At 44.0% G+C, this 16000-nt stretch overlaps 1 protein-coding gene across 1 annotated transcript; it reads left to right on the forward strand.

The window, feature by feature from the left end:
- Window positions 1–4784: 4784 nt before the first annotated feature.
- Window positions 4785–15851, forward strand: slc38a2 (solute carrier family 38 member 2). Its single transcript, XM_062382355.1, has 16 exons — window positions 4785–5138; window positions 6337–6456; window positions 6564–6645; window positions 6736–6851; window positions 8590–8663; window positions 8751–8843; window positions 9173–9248; window positions 10809–10891; window positions 11139–11197; window positions 11556–11717; window positions 11814–11893; window positions 12028–12128; window positions 13187–13311; window positions 13406–13550; window positions 13648–13745; window positions 13853–15851. Exons 2-16 carry the CDS (start codon window positions 6338–6340, stop codon window positions 13967–13969), a joined length of 1530 nt encoding a protein of 509 aa, XP_062238339.1. The 5' UTR covers window positions 4785–5138; window position 6337; the 3' UTR covers window positions 13970–15851.
- The last annotated feature ends 149 nt before the right edge of the window (window positions 15852–16000 follow it).

The following is a 16000-nucleotide window of genomic DNA, read 5'->3' on the forward strand; positions in this document are numbered from 1 at the left end:
TGCCACTAACTTTCTACCAAAAGCTTCATAATTGTAGAGGTTTGGGTTGAATCTTTAAGGATTGTTATGATGTGGCTTGTTATCATGAGTTTAATTTGAGGGGGTTGGGTTTACTTCTGGGGCCCAAAAGTCCCAAAGTCCTGCCGGGCATCAACATGTGATCTGTGGTGATCTTATCACAAGTTTCATCTACTGCTCTCATTAGCATAAGCATTCATCACTCAACTTGGGAAAACCTAAGGAAATTGGTTCATGTAGGTCAAACAGCCATAAGCATTAATATCTCCATCTCTGGTAAAATATATCATCTCCTTCTTCCCCTTTGATATGTTTAAAAACAAAACATCTAAAATAAAGTTAATGAACAGTATCTAAAAGCAATGAAAGTGGTGTCCTCTACAATTAGACTTCTTCTCAGGTAGAATGAGGGCAGAGCTAAGAAAACTCCAAGTACCAATTCAAAACATGACGGTGTAAGTAGCCCCACATTCAAGGGTGAGGAGGTGAAATGTCAATCAAGCAGAGGTGGTGGTCTAGTGGCAGAAACTTGGACTGCGGGCAGAGAAGGTCTCTGGTTCGTCTCTGGTTCGACTCCACGGAGAGACAACAAAAGACGAACCAGGATTGATATGTCCAAAAATCCAAGAGTCTCCCTGCCCTGTCTAGTGCCCCTGAGCAAGGCACCATACTCTCCCAACATCTGCTCCCCGAGCGCCGTACATCATCGCTCACTGCTCTGTGTGTCCTGCGCCAGATGGGTCAAAAGCAGAGATTAAATTTCCCTACCTGCATGAGTGTGCCTTTGCATGTCTGTGCATGTGTTTGGGACTAATAAATGCATCTTATCTTGAATGGACACACACACACACATAGGGAAAGCACCAGTGTCCACATATGTTGGCCATGCCGTGCTCTACGTAGGCAATAATGGAAATAAATTAGAGAACCATTGCCCCAACCAGGAAGCTCAAAAGAACAGGATGTGTAAACAAACCAAGTCACTCATCAGGTCTAACCAGGCGGAGGTCACACGTACACATGTTGCTGATCCTGTTCTGGGAACACAGAACTTTCTCATCCCTCCTTAGTGTAAACGCTGCAGTACAATCCCAAACACCTATCCTGACAAGGTCAATTCATCTATGACTCATGAATTACAGGGTTCCACAGTGACACTACAGCCATAAGTACAGTTTGGTTTCTTTGGTTTGAAAACTGAGGGTAAATCAGAGTCAAATCTGACTTTATATTGTCTTTAGGTGAATACTTGACGGAACTTAAGTAGGATTTTAGGAGGGATTGCTTTTATCTGAAATGATTCGATATGAGGATTGAAACCATTATCTTGTCGGTGCAATAAGTGAAAAAATAGAGCCTGGAACTAATAAGCTAGAACCTATTTATGTAATCTTCCTGTTTCTGTTGAAAGCTGTGGTTTTGTTCAGTGGCAGTGGCCCAGGCTGTCTCTTATTTGCTGTATTTCCCCTATTGATGACAAAACAGCTAGAATCTTCTTACAGCTACAAAGAAAACAAAAATAGCTCAGAAAAGGTTGAAACATTGACACTTTGAATATGACATTGCTCACTTCCCCATTTTAAAGCAAGCCTAAACACTCACACAGGCACACACCCAGACAAGTTTGCTGAGTGCCATTGTTGTGGGGTTGCAGACAGAGGCAGCTCATGTATGCGTTACACAGTACAGAGCCTCAGTGAAATCGCTTAGATCCAGACCCTGATACAGTGAACGCCTTGTTTCTTAAACTTCTCAGAATTGGCTCTCAGTGTGACAGCTGCCTCATGACAAAGTCAGCATTATTCAAGCAGCAGCAGCAGCAGTTGGAGCCGTGGTAGCAGAATTACTGCACCAGGGGTCAGCCGATATAGGCTCAGCACAGTCCTAATGGGGGGAGTCTTTTTGGTGTTAGCTAACTTCAGCTTCCTTTCATTTTTTTCACCTGTGCACCTCGCTGACCACACCCTCACTAGCAGGTCTTGCCATGCACTGCTCCCTGGAGCTGAGACCAGATCTTCCTCTAGTGGGTTCCCTCAAATCACAGCAAATGTTGTATATATTGATTTTGTATGTGTGTGTGTGTTTATTTGTGGATGGAGGTAACCGGCCATCAGTGCTAACAACAAGTCCCCTCTTGCACCATTTGCCCCCGTTCCAGTTTCCTGATCCGTCTTGGATCTGGTGGGTCGAGCTAAAGCCCCAAACAAAGGCTTGTACATAGAGAGAGAGACACACAAACGTACTCATGTGTGACTGAGGGCAGCGGAATGCACAATGTGTGTGTGTGTGTGTGTGACACAGAGATTACGAGGAACAGTGGGTGAGAAAATGAGCAAATTTGTCCTTATGAACAGGTCGCCTTTCGAAGTATTAATTTCAAAATGTGTGGTTATCTGCCTTTTATGAAATGTTTTGTGCATCTTTAAGAACAACAAGAAAGAAAATCGTGATGTGCTGTGCACCTGAATTAAAACCCTTACATAGAATATGTATAAATCTCCCTAAGAGAAACCAGCTTTTCCTGTTTTATTTAGTTTCTCCTGTTCTTAGTTTCTGAATGAAAAAGGAGGAATGAACTGTGATAACAATAAAAATGCATATCATTAGAAACATATTTTCTTAAATATAGTACAACGGTACAGGTTTGTGGATCTGTCTATCTCCTCAAAATGCTTCCCCATCGTCATGGAAAGCTGCTCGGCAGTGGAATGTGTGTAGTTGACACAATGTGTCACAAGATCATAAAGCCAAAATGAATGTGAGGCCAACATGTGGTTGGGCAGTTCAGGGTGTAAATACATTAAGATGTTGCATAATGTGTCAGAGAAGAAAGATTCCTTTATTTTCAACCACTGACATTTCACATCCAGATTTCTCAGCAGAGAGAAAGTGAACATATGGAAGTACTGTCCAGCGGATATTGGTAGCTACAGGAAGTAGTGATACTGTTGGTATTTGTGGTATTCGTAGGAAAATGTAGTTGTTGTAGTGCAATGGAGTAAAGAGGATCAACATAGACGACTAAATATAGTAGAAGTACTAGTAATGGTATTAGTGCTAGTACTAATAGTAGCAGTATAGGGAACAGAAGTGGTATAAGTAGCTAGTAAGAAGGGGTAGGAGAGTAAAAGTAATACAGGTAAGAGAGGTGTAGTGCAAACAATAGTAGTATAGTAATAGTCACAGTAGCTGTTGTGGTTGTAAGATAGGGATAGTTATCATTATCAGGATGTTACAGTAGCAGTACTAAGTTGTAGTATTGGCAGCGGTTGCATCAGAAGGACAGTCTGTACTTATCAGCTCTCTGAATTCAAAGGTTATAAACCATCAAATAATTAACAGAGATCACATCCCTGAGACTTCCCAGCATTAATGATAAACTGGAAACTTGAGCTGTGGAATATTTCCCTCCCACTCACACACACACACACACACACACCTGACCCGACGAGATGAGCCAACACTATGAATGAGGATCAGGATGGCCACCGTCACATGACAGCGTTTGTGCGTAATCTCCTTCAGAAAAGGAGGTCTGCTTTGAAGTCGCGTTCTAACCCTGATCTGCACTGACAGGCGTCCAGGCCACTTTACGTCCACTTGCCGTTAAAGGAAAATAAGAAATCTCAGCCTGACCTGCAGAGTATCTGTGGAGCGAGGGAACCACCGACCTTTTTCTACTCTAAAAAGTAAAGGGCAGAGCAACCAAAAGGCCTACACATTACACAAATCTTTCCTCCAGTGATTTTACATAGGCTACTCCTTCAGCCAGCGTGAGGTACATGGAGAGATTGTGTAGCTTAATTATTTTGTAGAAAATATAATTTTATTATAAATGATTCAGTATGCCCAGACACTGAATCACCAGAGACTGTGTGTAAACTATTTAGCAAGCTAGCAAAATGTAGCAATTAGCCAAAGGTTTTTCATCCAAAATCTTAAATATAAGAAATAGATATGCTATCGTAATAATTAACTAGAAATAAAGAATGTTGCTAAATGGTTCAAAGAGTGGTTGGTTGTAGCTTCAAGTAGCCTAATAGTCAAGGCAAAGTAGCAAAATATCTAAAGGTACTGTAAAAACATTATGTTAGCTAAAAGAAACGTATAAAGGTCAATAACAGTTAGGTTAAAGTAACTAAAATAGCTAAACATAGTGGTTCAATTGTTGAAACAATGAAAAAGTCTTGGGAAAACATATAGTTAGCTAATCGTAGGCAACTAATACATGAAACGTTAGGAGTGACACTGATCAGAATCGTGGTCAGTTTACGTAATTAATTAAAAAAACATCCGGATTAAAACAAATTCAAACTGCCACTGATTGGGACTTGATGGGCCCATGACCACATTGGACTAATTTGTGTTACATGGGACCATTAGACCTTCACAATACAGAGGGCTGCTGGTGCTCTGCACTGAGTTCGTGTCAACATGCTGTAATAACTCTGTGGGGTGAGTTGATATCTGAGGTATTCAATGTGTGTGTGTGTGTGTGTGTTGAGTTGAGGACAGTCTCTAGTTCTCATGGATCTCTCGGGGGATGAATTGAAGAGGAGCACCCGTTGTAGAACGTACTACAGGACTCCAGTCTCTCGGTCACTGCTGTGTTTGTATACAAAACCACGGCTCCGAGGTGCGTAAGAGGACAGAAAAGAAAAAAAAAGGTCTCCTCCTCTTGAAGCTCCTCCTCCTCCTCCTCCACCCTGCCCTTCCTTCCCCGGTGTGAGCTGATGCAATGCTCATCTTTAAAAAGGCGGAGTCCCCACCCCTCCTCCAGCAGAACCCGGTCTTGTGCCCGATCGCACCACATCTCTGGAAATTTGGTTTGAACTCGAGTAAATAAATATAAATTCTTTCCGCTTTTTACGCGTCGGTCAGGTTTATTCTGAGTCGCCCTTTTCGTTTATTACTTGAACCTGTCGTGTTTTGTTTTTTTTTATCAGATCCCGTCTGGCAACAGGCCTGTATCCATTCATTTGCGTTCTGATTTAACACAACTACACAAAATAGGATCAGCGGGTTTTTTATTCTCTGAAGAAATCCTCCGGACATTTGCTGTGTCTGTTTCTTTTCCTCGCATCGGAAGGATTTCGCAGATCTCCTGCCACATCTGAAAGGTAAGAATGCCGGTGTCTCTTCATCATGTACAGACGCTCAGTAATAACAGGGTGGACGCGGCACAGGCGCTGAAACACCAGTGTGAGCCTGAGGATGGCAGGATTTTATATTTTACTTTCATTATCTCCCTTTGTTTTGTGAATCGTATGATATTAACATAGATGCTGCAGCTTGTTGTCTAGGCTGGTTAGGGAGCATTAAATTGATATGGTGACATGTTCGATGTGTGGATTTTTTTTTTTTTTTTATAAATAGAAATAGTTTTTTTCTGAGTGGCCTGAGGCGTTATTTCTAACCAGATCAGTCCTGGTCCAGATTAATAAATAACGGGGTTGGTGTGACAGTGGTGCTGCAGTGATGGACTCATGTCTGGAGGTGGCTGTCACTGTCACACTGACAGGCTGACAAAAGATATGACAAAGAAAAAGAGCATGTGGTGTGTTTTTTTTTTGTTTTTTTGTCTACTCTGTGTGTGTGTTTGTGTTTTAATCTGAAATAGTCTTAACGTGAGCATGGATCTGTGCGCTCTCAAGCCTCTGCGCAAAATGGAGAGAGCCATGCCCATGAAGAGACAACACGTGCCATTGTTTCCATCGGAGCTGTCCATGGAAATAATGTCATTAAACTGATCCTGGTCTGCTCCTGTTGGGCTCTGTGTGGATGGACATGAGCGCAATTCACAGCCAAACACAAACTAGTATTGTCATTACTATTATTGAATGTACTTTAACAATAAAACGTGCCACTTCCTTCCCCTTCATTAAAATAAGCTTAAGGATGTTTTGTGTGAGGGAAAAAAACAAGATTTCATTCCACACATCCCCACTGGTTCCACTGGGAATCGGGCACAAATTCTGCGGTACTTTACTGCGTCTTTTTTCATTCCGCGTCTGGTGTAAGGCTGAGATGGTGTCGGGTGGACGAGGATACCGGTCTGGTATTTTTCCACTGCCAGTGCGTCACCCACTTCCCCCCTCCTCTTTCCAAAAGGGAGTCACATGACCCGAGCCGCGCGCATGCACGCTCGCCATAATATTGATTATTCTAAGGGAGAGCGTGAACGCGCACAGCCAGGCAAAAGCGGGCTAGGATGGGAGCGCACTGACGCACTGGAGCAGAAATGAGTGAAAGATGAATAATGAATAATAAATAAATATTGTGTTTTTTGTTCCTTCTCTTCTGCTCCACTACTCACAGCATGAAAAGCTCCACTACCAGAACTGAGATGGTTTATCTGAACCATGAGGAGGACAACAGCAGCACCAACAGCACTGAGTGCACTTACCAGGACTTCTCAAAGAAGGGCCAACTGGGCAGGTGAGGGGCAGGCTGCAGAGAAACATCGGAAAAAAGATGGAAAAAAAGAGTGGTTTTCATTTTCATTGTTTTCATGTCTTTAAATCATTTTCTATTTCCTTTCAAAGGGAATGCCCTGACTTAGACGCAGAGAGTCAAAAGTTCCTCCCTGAAATGAGCACGGGGAAGAAGAAGTATGAGACTGAATATGTAAGAGCTCCTCTTATCCACCCCATTTTCTTTTTTAAACACCTTTTCCCTTTTTTTTCAAAACTGTTAAATCTTTTATTTTTCCCACAGCACCAGGGCAACGCCTCCTTCGGCATGTCTGTTTTCAACCTGGGCAACGCCATCATGGGCAGTGGCATCCTGGGTCTGTCCTACGCTATGGCCAACACTGGCATTGCTCTATTTGTGTAAGTTTGTATTCCATTATATATAAAGTGGTATTTGGGATTATTTATACATTTCAAAAACAGGGCTTTAGAGGTTAAAATAAAGATTTTACTTTAGAAGGCATAACAAAATTCCAATCTTGTACTAATCATGCAGGTATAGCAATCTAACACTTTCCAAGGAATAAACTTTCGTTCGATAATAAACCTCGTGAAGGCAAGAACAGGCGGGTGTGTCTACCAGTCAAGGTTGTTGGTCACGATGTGTTACACAACAGGATGTGTTTTCCCGCCTACAGTGTGTGTGCGCGTGTGTGTGTCGGCTCTGCAGCTGCTTAACCCTGAGCCGTAGATTACACAGGGGGTCGAAAGGCTACAAATGATCACCTGCACAGTCTTAGAACTCCCTATCAGGTTGGCTGTAGATACAACTGTAGAGAGAGGATAATGGGAAGAGATTGCTACTGGGAAAATGATGTGTTTTTATGAGAGTTCCCTCTATTGGTAGTCTACTGCAATTTGGGATCATAATTGCGGCAGTTAAAATTGCCTGGAGCCTAATATCTTGGGGAAGTATACAACTTCTTCTTCAACCAAACACAAGCAATCTACAGCTCCTCACCGCACTGATCCCCAATCAGCTTACTCTCTCTGACATCCACTCTGAAGCACTCAGGAGCCAGAGTTCAGCCTGAGAACCCCCCCCCCAAAGAAACAGAAAAAATGACCAAATACAAGTATCTGTACTCTGAGTAGTAGACTAAGCAGATACTTCCGGTGCCAACCAGTTTGACAGTATAGTGTGTCAGTTAGTAAACAGGGGGTGGCAGGAGAAGCAGCTTAGCCGAGTTAATCCTGTTGCATTCAGGCCAGGGTTACGTAAAGGGAGCTCTCACTTACACTCCCAGGAGCTCATGAATTGAGCAGAGTCTGGTTCATTGTCTGAAAGCAGCCGACCAATCAGGGCCCAACATCTACAGGAAGTGAGCGGATTACAAAAAAACAAACAGCAACCTCATTCCTAAATCCGATCTGTATATCAGGCTTCGTCACAAGTTAAGCGAGAAAGTTTGTTTGCGTTTCGAAACGATGTTGGTTGATCTTCCTATCTGCAATTACGTCCACACAAAGCCGGGCCTCTCGCAGAACAAACTCACTCCTGGAATAGGTCATCCAAAGTATATATTTGTGGAGTCTCAGTGTATAAAGTGATAAGATACGAACGATCATGAGGTCAGTGGCAGGCAGGTGGAGGCGAGCCGAGCAGCTGGATGCTCTGATGCCAGGAGGAAGCGCTGTGTCTTTACCACACAGGTCTCAAGTGACCTGGAGATTATTTTCACCTGGACTATTAATACGCCGGGGGCACAGTGCTGGCGCTGCAGCATCCCAAGGGTGCTAAGAGGATCCCTTACCGGGAGATGTTTTGTCCTTTGCAACCCCCGCCCACGACGCTCGTGACGGACAACGTGCAAAGTGGTGATGCCCTCAAGGTCTTTGCTGATCAGGCCTATGAAATTAGACAAAGTTCCAGATTTCACCACGCCTGATGACTTGCGAAAATGATCGCCTCTTCATGTTAGATTCTAACAAAGAGATATGATTTGAGTCATTACATGAGAAGATGGTGTAAGACAGCTTCTACAGTTGCAGCAGTAGAGTGCGACCTTCTCAACACATTGGCTAAATGTGTCATTGAACAACGCAGCACTTCATCATTGATCTGTTTCCTCATCATTTGCATCTTCTCTGTTCACAGGATTCTCCTCGTGGCCGTCGCCATCTTCTCCTTGTATTCTGTCCACTTGCTGCTGAAGACGGCCAATGAAGGAGGTGCGTCACATTCATGCATATAAATCGTCCCAATGGCTTCTGTAGGTTTTCAACATGCTAAATCTCACTTTCTCTCTTCCTCAAAAGGTGCGCTTGTGTACGAGCAGCTGGGCTACAAAGCCTTCGGGTTGCCAGGGAAACTTGCCGCTTCCTGCTCCATCACCATGCAGAACATCGGAGGTGAGAGCCATGAACACAGTTAATGAGTGTTGTGTAACTCCACGGGGTTTATTCCCCGAGCTAGAAGCACTGTCACCCTGTATCCAAACTGAGTGGGTGGAAGGATAGAGAGAGAAAAAAACCCTGAAATGTTGGCTTACGAAAACAAGTACGTGTTTTTGGAATTTCGAGGAACTTCCAGTTGAAACTTGAGTGGTTCTACGAGAATGTGTTAAACTTTGTTTCCTTTATGTGTAAGAACTCTGCCCCCTCGACAAAGACTGTTTCTGTTGTGAAGTGTGTACACACACATGAGGGAAATATACTAACAGCAATTTTGTTCTTTACAGCCATGTCAAGCTACCTCTACATCGTCAAATACGAGCTGCCCATCGTCATTCAAACCTTTCTGGGAGCAGGCAATGGGTGAGTCACAGAAAACACTTGTGATCACCTTCAGGTTTAGAGAAGCAGGAAACAAACTGTCTCGCTCACAGTTGCACTGGTCAAAGTGACTTCAGGGTTGTGTATCCTCAAAAACGACAAAAGTTGAGTTAACAAAACACTCATCCAAACATTGCTCCACAGCGCCACTAGTGGTCAAAAACACCCAAGTTGCACAAATCAAAGAGACACTGTAGTAAATTCACTTCTTTCTAAAAAAGTATAAGCATGTTCCTGCGGAGAACATAAATAAAAAAACATGTTTTCATTGACTTAAATTATTTTTACAATCCAGCTCTGACCATTAGATAATTTGATTTGCAACAATGACCTCAATGCAAACAAGTGTACCCATGTGAAGGGGTGTTTTTAGATTCAGAACTCCAAAGAGTCTGGGCTGTGGTGAGATTAGAAATGTTTTTGGGTTTCTATCCCGGCAGAACAACAGAGTTTAAATGACAGAGGCACTCGAGGTGAAGCGGCGCATCAGGCAAAATGGCTTCCTTTTGTTTTTCAAGTGCTGCGTGTTGGAGAAGGCGTCTTTGTCTCTCTGTTAGCAGAGGGTTGAAGGGTTGTGGTGGAGAGTCAGTCTGTACATTCCAAAAGGACGTTCATTGCTCCGTCTCTCCACGTGGCCCTTCAAAGAGCCCTTTTAGAAGAGGCTGCCCGTGCCGCGGAGAGACAGAGTATGACAGAGGATGAGCTCACCGCGGCCTCGCTGGGAGTTTGAAAAATTGATGTGGTCTGGGTCCTCGGTGCTGCTTTCTTTCATCAATTTCCGCGAGCGATGCAGTCATCCTGCTGCATCGGGGCCAGTTTTTTCTTATTTTTTACAAATGGCGGTAAAGCTCAGATGTGAGAACGCGCGTCGGAGCAGCAGCCGAGAGGTTTGATCGGGCCTGAAGCTGCAGGAGGATGTGAAGGCACGTTCTGACAGGAACTTACTGTTGTCGGATTTACTGCTGCTGCTGGTTGCACAGTCAATCTTAAACAAAGTAGAAGCTGATCCACCTAACGTTAGATACACACAATGTAAATTGCGTAATATAATATAGCGGGGGGGAAATGATAGATTAAAAAACATCTGTTATTTGCGTAACCTAGTATTACATACATTTCAGAAGGGACTTTTATAAACTGAATCTAGAAAAAAGGTTGCTTATGTAATGAAAGATTATAAATATTGAAAGAAAAAAACAAATTCTAGCAAGTTAAACAGAATTTTCAAATTATCCTGCCCACAGAACACTAGATGCAACATTACACCAAAATGCTAACATCTGTGACCACAGCAAAAGAAAAAAGTGATATCGGTTTAAGTAACCTGAAGTTCATGTGTAAAATCGCGTAACACAACAATAACAAGTTAACAGAAGTTACCAAGCAAAATAAATCCTCAGCTACATCATGATGACAGTGCCTTACTAAGATATGTGAACTAAAGGGGAGAGTGCACGGAGAGAGTACACAGAGAGCAGTGTTCCGGAGCTGGTTAATAAATGATTTATTCTCACTGACGTGTTGTTCTTTGTTGTGTTCCAGGGAGTGGTACACTAACGGAGACTACCTGGTGCTATTAGTGTCCTTCAGCATTATCCTGCCCCTCTCGCTGCTCAAGAATTTGGGTAAGCCGTGTGTATGTGTGTGTGTTGAGAAAACAGATGCATTTTTTAAGTAGGGTTGGGATATGGGTCGGCCATGCACTTGCACGTGTGTGTCAGCAACTTCAAGAAAAAGTCTTCAAATGTTCACGACTCAAAGTCAAGTGATAAAAGGGGAAAAAAAAGGAGCATTCCACGGTTTTAAAATAGAAGCCTCTCATGAAAACAGAAGCTCATGTGTGTATGTGTGTGCTCCGCCCTTCCCCCCCAGGTTACCTTGGTTACACCAGTGGTCTGTCCCTGCTCTGCATGCTGTTTTTCCTGATTGTGGTGAGTAAAACACAAACACTAGCTCACACGTCTTTCCTACACAGCCCATGAATCAGTCGGCTGTTGCAGATGAGTCAGAGAACACGGTTCAGTTTTTCCACAGAACGTGTGGCTCCTCCCTACTGGGAACAGTGGGGATCCATTTATGGGAAAAATGCAAAAAAGTTTGTGTCGTAAAACTTCAGAAAAAACATGTTCCGCACCTTTGGCACCTTTTACATCTGGATTCGTCCCTAAACTGATTTCCCACAGTAGCCATCTCTCAGTGGAGCTTTTGTTCGGCCATGATAAATGCGATTTCAGCCAAAAAATCGTTGCCGCCTCAGCCGATTAAGACCTCTGCCGGCTTGTCTTCCAGGTGATCATCAAGAAGTTCCAGATCCCGTGCCCTCTCACTGAACAGAGTCTGACCGAGAACCTGACCCAGGCCCTGAACGTCACCTTGGCCCAGCTGAACACCACCGCCGTGGACTACAGCGAGGACGACTGCACGCCGAAATACTTTGTCTTCAACTCACAGGTGAAGATCTTTGACACGCAAACTTCTGGAGGGTTTGAATTTGAACTGAAAGTAGTCAAATCATAACTAACATGTTAACCCCCCCCCCCCCCTTAGACTGTCTACGCTGTTCCCATCCTGACCTTCGCCTTCGTGTGCCACCCGGCAATCCTGCCCATGTACGAGGAGCTGAAGGAGTGAGTGCTTCCAACCTACGATCCACAGCTGCTGTCTTATCAGCATGTTGCCACTTTTCACACTTGTGGCTTTATCTCCGAGATTATTATGTTCTTGTGTTTCTAAATGAAACAACCTCCTCTCTCCCGAACAGCCGGTCCCGTGCCAAGATGCAGGGCGTTGCCAACGTGTCCTTCCTGGCCATGTTCATTATGTATCTGCTCGCCGCCCTCTTCGGATACCTGACCTTCAACTGTAAGTTGAATTGTGTAATACATCTGCATTCATATTTAGCTGAACTGATACTGGTGTGAGTGTACAAGCAGTCGTTGTCCCTTTATGATTAATGTCAGAGCGGATCAATAAGTCAAAGTTAAGGGAGAAAGCTTCCAGGTCCAAACTAAATACACAATAAAAAAAACAGAAAAAAAACAGGAGAGGACTGGAGGTCTGTTACGTAAGAGTGTGAAAAAATATATCTCGTGCAGCTGACCAGTGGGCCGGGGTGTTTGTGTCCCTGTTTGTCATTGCTGGGACATCCGAGCGTACACAGAGAAAAGTTCCTGGAAGAACAAAACTGTACAAGAGGCGTGACAGAGAGCGACGAAAGGCCGACAGCCCTGCAAATAGTTGTGAACAAGAGATTGAGAAATCACTGACGTGTGCCGCGAACCTGTTTGGTGGGAGTCGGCCGACAGAAGGTGCCAGAAAAGGCAGCCGATCCCAAATGAAGGCATTTAAAGCGACAGAAGCAACACATCTAATGTAACTCAGGAAGCACTGATGTGCATATATGTCATGAACAGAGCTACATATTTCATATTTACAGGGGGGAAAAAGTACACTATTATTTTCTGACCTGTGTCACAAGAGTCTGAAGCCGTGTTAGCTTCTCTTTTAGCTAGTAGCAAACGATAATACTGCTATTTAGCAGGTGTAATGTTTACCATAGCTTCCAACATTTGACCATGCTAATGTCTGATAACTAGAAACAACACAACGACAACGCTAATATGTTTAGCAGGTGTAATATTTTAAATATATTAAAAAGTCCGCTTGCGAACATTTGATGATAATCACTAAAAATAAACAATAAAAAGGCTAGCATGTTTTAGCAGGTCTATCATAGCATCTAACAGGTTAGCACGCTAACATTTGATAAGGAACACTAAACATAAAGGAAAATATAAAAACTACAAGCTACTTGCCGAACCTGTTTCCTCCTTAAGACAAAGGCTCTTTCCAAAGAATGTTTTAACTGAGCTGTCTCACGTCGTGAAGTGCTTCCTGTCTAAACTTGTCTGTCCACACAGCCCACGTGGAGCCCGAGCTTCTGCACACCTACTCCAAATACTTCAAGTCCGACATCATCCTGCTGATCGTGCGTCTGGCTGTGCTGACCGCCGTCACCCTCACCGTCCCTGTGGTGCTCTTCCCTGTAAGTGTCGGAGCTCCGGGAATATATCGGCCAGTGTTGGTGGAACGCGGTCGGCCATGTTGGATAACCTCTCCGCCTCTCCCTCTCCCTGTAGATTCGTACCTCCATCAACCAGCACCTGTCCAGCTCAAAGGAGTTCAGCTGGATCCGCCACACCATCATCACCGTGGTCCTGCTGGCTAGCACCAACTGCCTGGTCATCTTCGTCCCCTCCATCAGGGACATCTTCGGCTTCATCGGTGTGTGCATCTGTCATTACGCCATAAAAAAAACAAAAAAACACCTTGCGTGTAAAGAATTTTATGACTAAAATGTCACATTTCTTCCCCCTAACAGGCGCCTCTGCTGCTGCCATGCTCATCTTCATCCTGCCGTCGGCTTTCTACCTCAAACTGGTTAAGAAGGAGTCCATGAAGTCTGTGCAGAAGATCGGGGTAAAGAGTTGCTTCATATGTTAGAGAGAAAAAAGCCATTTGATTGTTGACTTTGGTCGCTGTGGTCGAACACATAAGTTAAATGTGGAATTGTTTCCTCTCCCTAGGCCACCGCCTTCCTCGTGTGCGGCCTCATCGTCATGATCGGCAGCATGACCCTCATCATCCTGGACTGGACACACAACGCCACAGACGCCGCAGACACACAAGGCAACGGACACTAGACACTCCACCTCTGCTGCCGCGGCCACCCGGAGAAGAGGAGGACGCTGCTGCTGCTGGACTGCGGCGACCACGCAACCAATGAAGACCCTAGCGTAAAAGAAGAAAAACACAAGAACTCTACTTGATGCTCGGCTTTGACTTCCTGAGCAACAAACCATTGCCATTCCATGAGGATGTATCCAAACTTTGTACAGTATGCTGTTATAGGCCAAGAAGATGGTGTTCTTTATTTTCTCTTTTTTTTATCGTAGCTTTTTTTCATTGTCGTTTTTGCTCGTTTTTACTCTTTAAGGTTTTTTGTTGTAGTTACTGGTACAGCTGAAAACAAATATTTGAAGGTACCTCATGACAGAAGCGACATCGTCAAAAATGCAGCTCACGCTCAGGCGCGGCGCTACGTGCACGCTCGACTGCGGCTGTGACCTCAGAGCTCGGCACCAGCCGGGTCTTGCTGAGAGAAGCACGTGAGCCTCCAGAAGATCAACACGAGGCTTGAACGGTTAATCCACCTCATGGACAATTAAGTTCCTTCCAACATTTGTTTCTTTTATTTTTTCCATTCGCCAAAAAGTGTATTTGTAAAGCATCTTTGTATATTGAAAAGCACTTACTGTTTAGCACACTTGTGGAAAACAAAACAACAACCACCGATTTGTGAGTGTTTCCGGGTGAGGCCTCCTACCAGGGCTCTGTCACCTTTCGTGTAGCGTCAGCTTTTCCTTGTAAAACATAGTGTAAGTCAACAAAACCTGCCTTTTCAAGCCCAACACTGGGAGCTGCAGAGTATCTCACACAGGGAACTCGTCTCAAACTGTATTTACTCGTTTCAAACCTGCTGAAGATCCGGTTGCGATGGCGTGTGTGCGGCGACACTACTGCTTCGAAAAACCTGGAGGCCGCCGAGCCTTCGGTACCTGTCCCCGCTGCGCCCCTGCTCCGGGGCCGGCGGGGAGGGAAACTGAAAAATGTTTTTTCTTTATGGGAGAATAGCTTGAATTTGACCACATGCAGTGGTTTTAATGTACCTGTTAAACTTGCAAAAAAACAAACAAACAAAAAAACAACCCTAAAAACGTAGAAGTCACGTGTGCTCTTCGACACTGAGAACCAAACATGTAAAGAGACGGCGGAGGAGAGCGTCTGTCACCAGATTCCCAGTGTTCTAGGTACGGTCGCACCGTTTTCTGCCGAAATAAAACGATTCACACTGAAGAACTTGAAAGCTCGACGCGGGCCATCACCCCGTTGGGTCGTGAGCCTTGTGTGCTTCCAACACTAACTTAACACATCACCAAACTGTTATTGTCCAATATCTATTTATGGAAAAACAGTGAAATCAATGTAATTTAATCTATTTTACTATATTTATATAATATTGTATGTATATATATGTGTAAATATATATATGTCTACTGAGTTCAACTGTATATATGCTTTGTTTTTGTTTTTTTTGTTATAACTTTTTTTTTTAAAACGATAACGAATTTGTGCTGTAAAACAAAAAGTGCAAAGCACCCAAGGCTGGTGAGATTTGCGATGTTTAATTTGCATTGATTCAAACGAGCCGGCGCCGCTCGTCTCCACTAAGACTGACTGAATTCTCCTGGATCATCCTTCTGTGTCGAGTCTGTGAAAACTGTTACATGTGGAAACCACAGGGAGAGAGGGCAGCAGCAGTCTGCTTCAGTTTCGGCCCTTTGAACAACAACCTGTATTAGCAGAGTGCTCTGTGCGCCTGTGTTGGTTTAGAGGCAACGTGTGCTGTCTCTTGACCCCAGGAGCAAAGAGGGCTCTGCCCACCAGTGTTACACTCTTGTTTCAATGAAACACTATGTATATCCTGTAATTAATGTCCAATTAAATCAAAGATAATCTATGGCATCGGCTGTTGGTGTTCTTTGTGTCCCTCCTTTCTTGAGCAGGGTTTGTGGTTGTGGTTTATCGAGGACACTGAGCTCAGACTGACCAGGTCCATCGTGCAGCTGAAGGAGAACTTCGAAGGTCTGGTCCACGGCCTCTTGCCCCCTTTT

The sequence above is a fragment of the Platichthys flesus genome, chromosome 23 (assembly GCF_949316205.1).
Source record: "Platichthys flesus chromosome 23, fPlaFle2.1, whole genome shotgun sequence".
In the NCBI taxonomy this organism is placed as follows: domain Eukaryota; kingdom Metazoa; phylum Chordata; class Actinopteri; order Pleuronectiformes; family Pleuronectidae; genus Platichthys; species Platichthys flesus.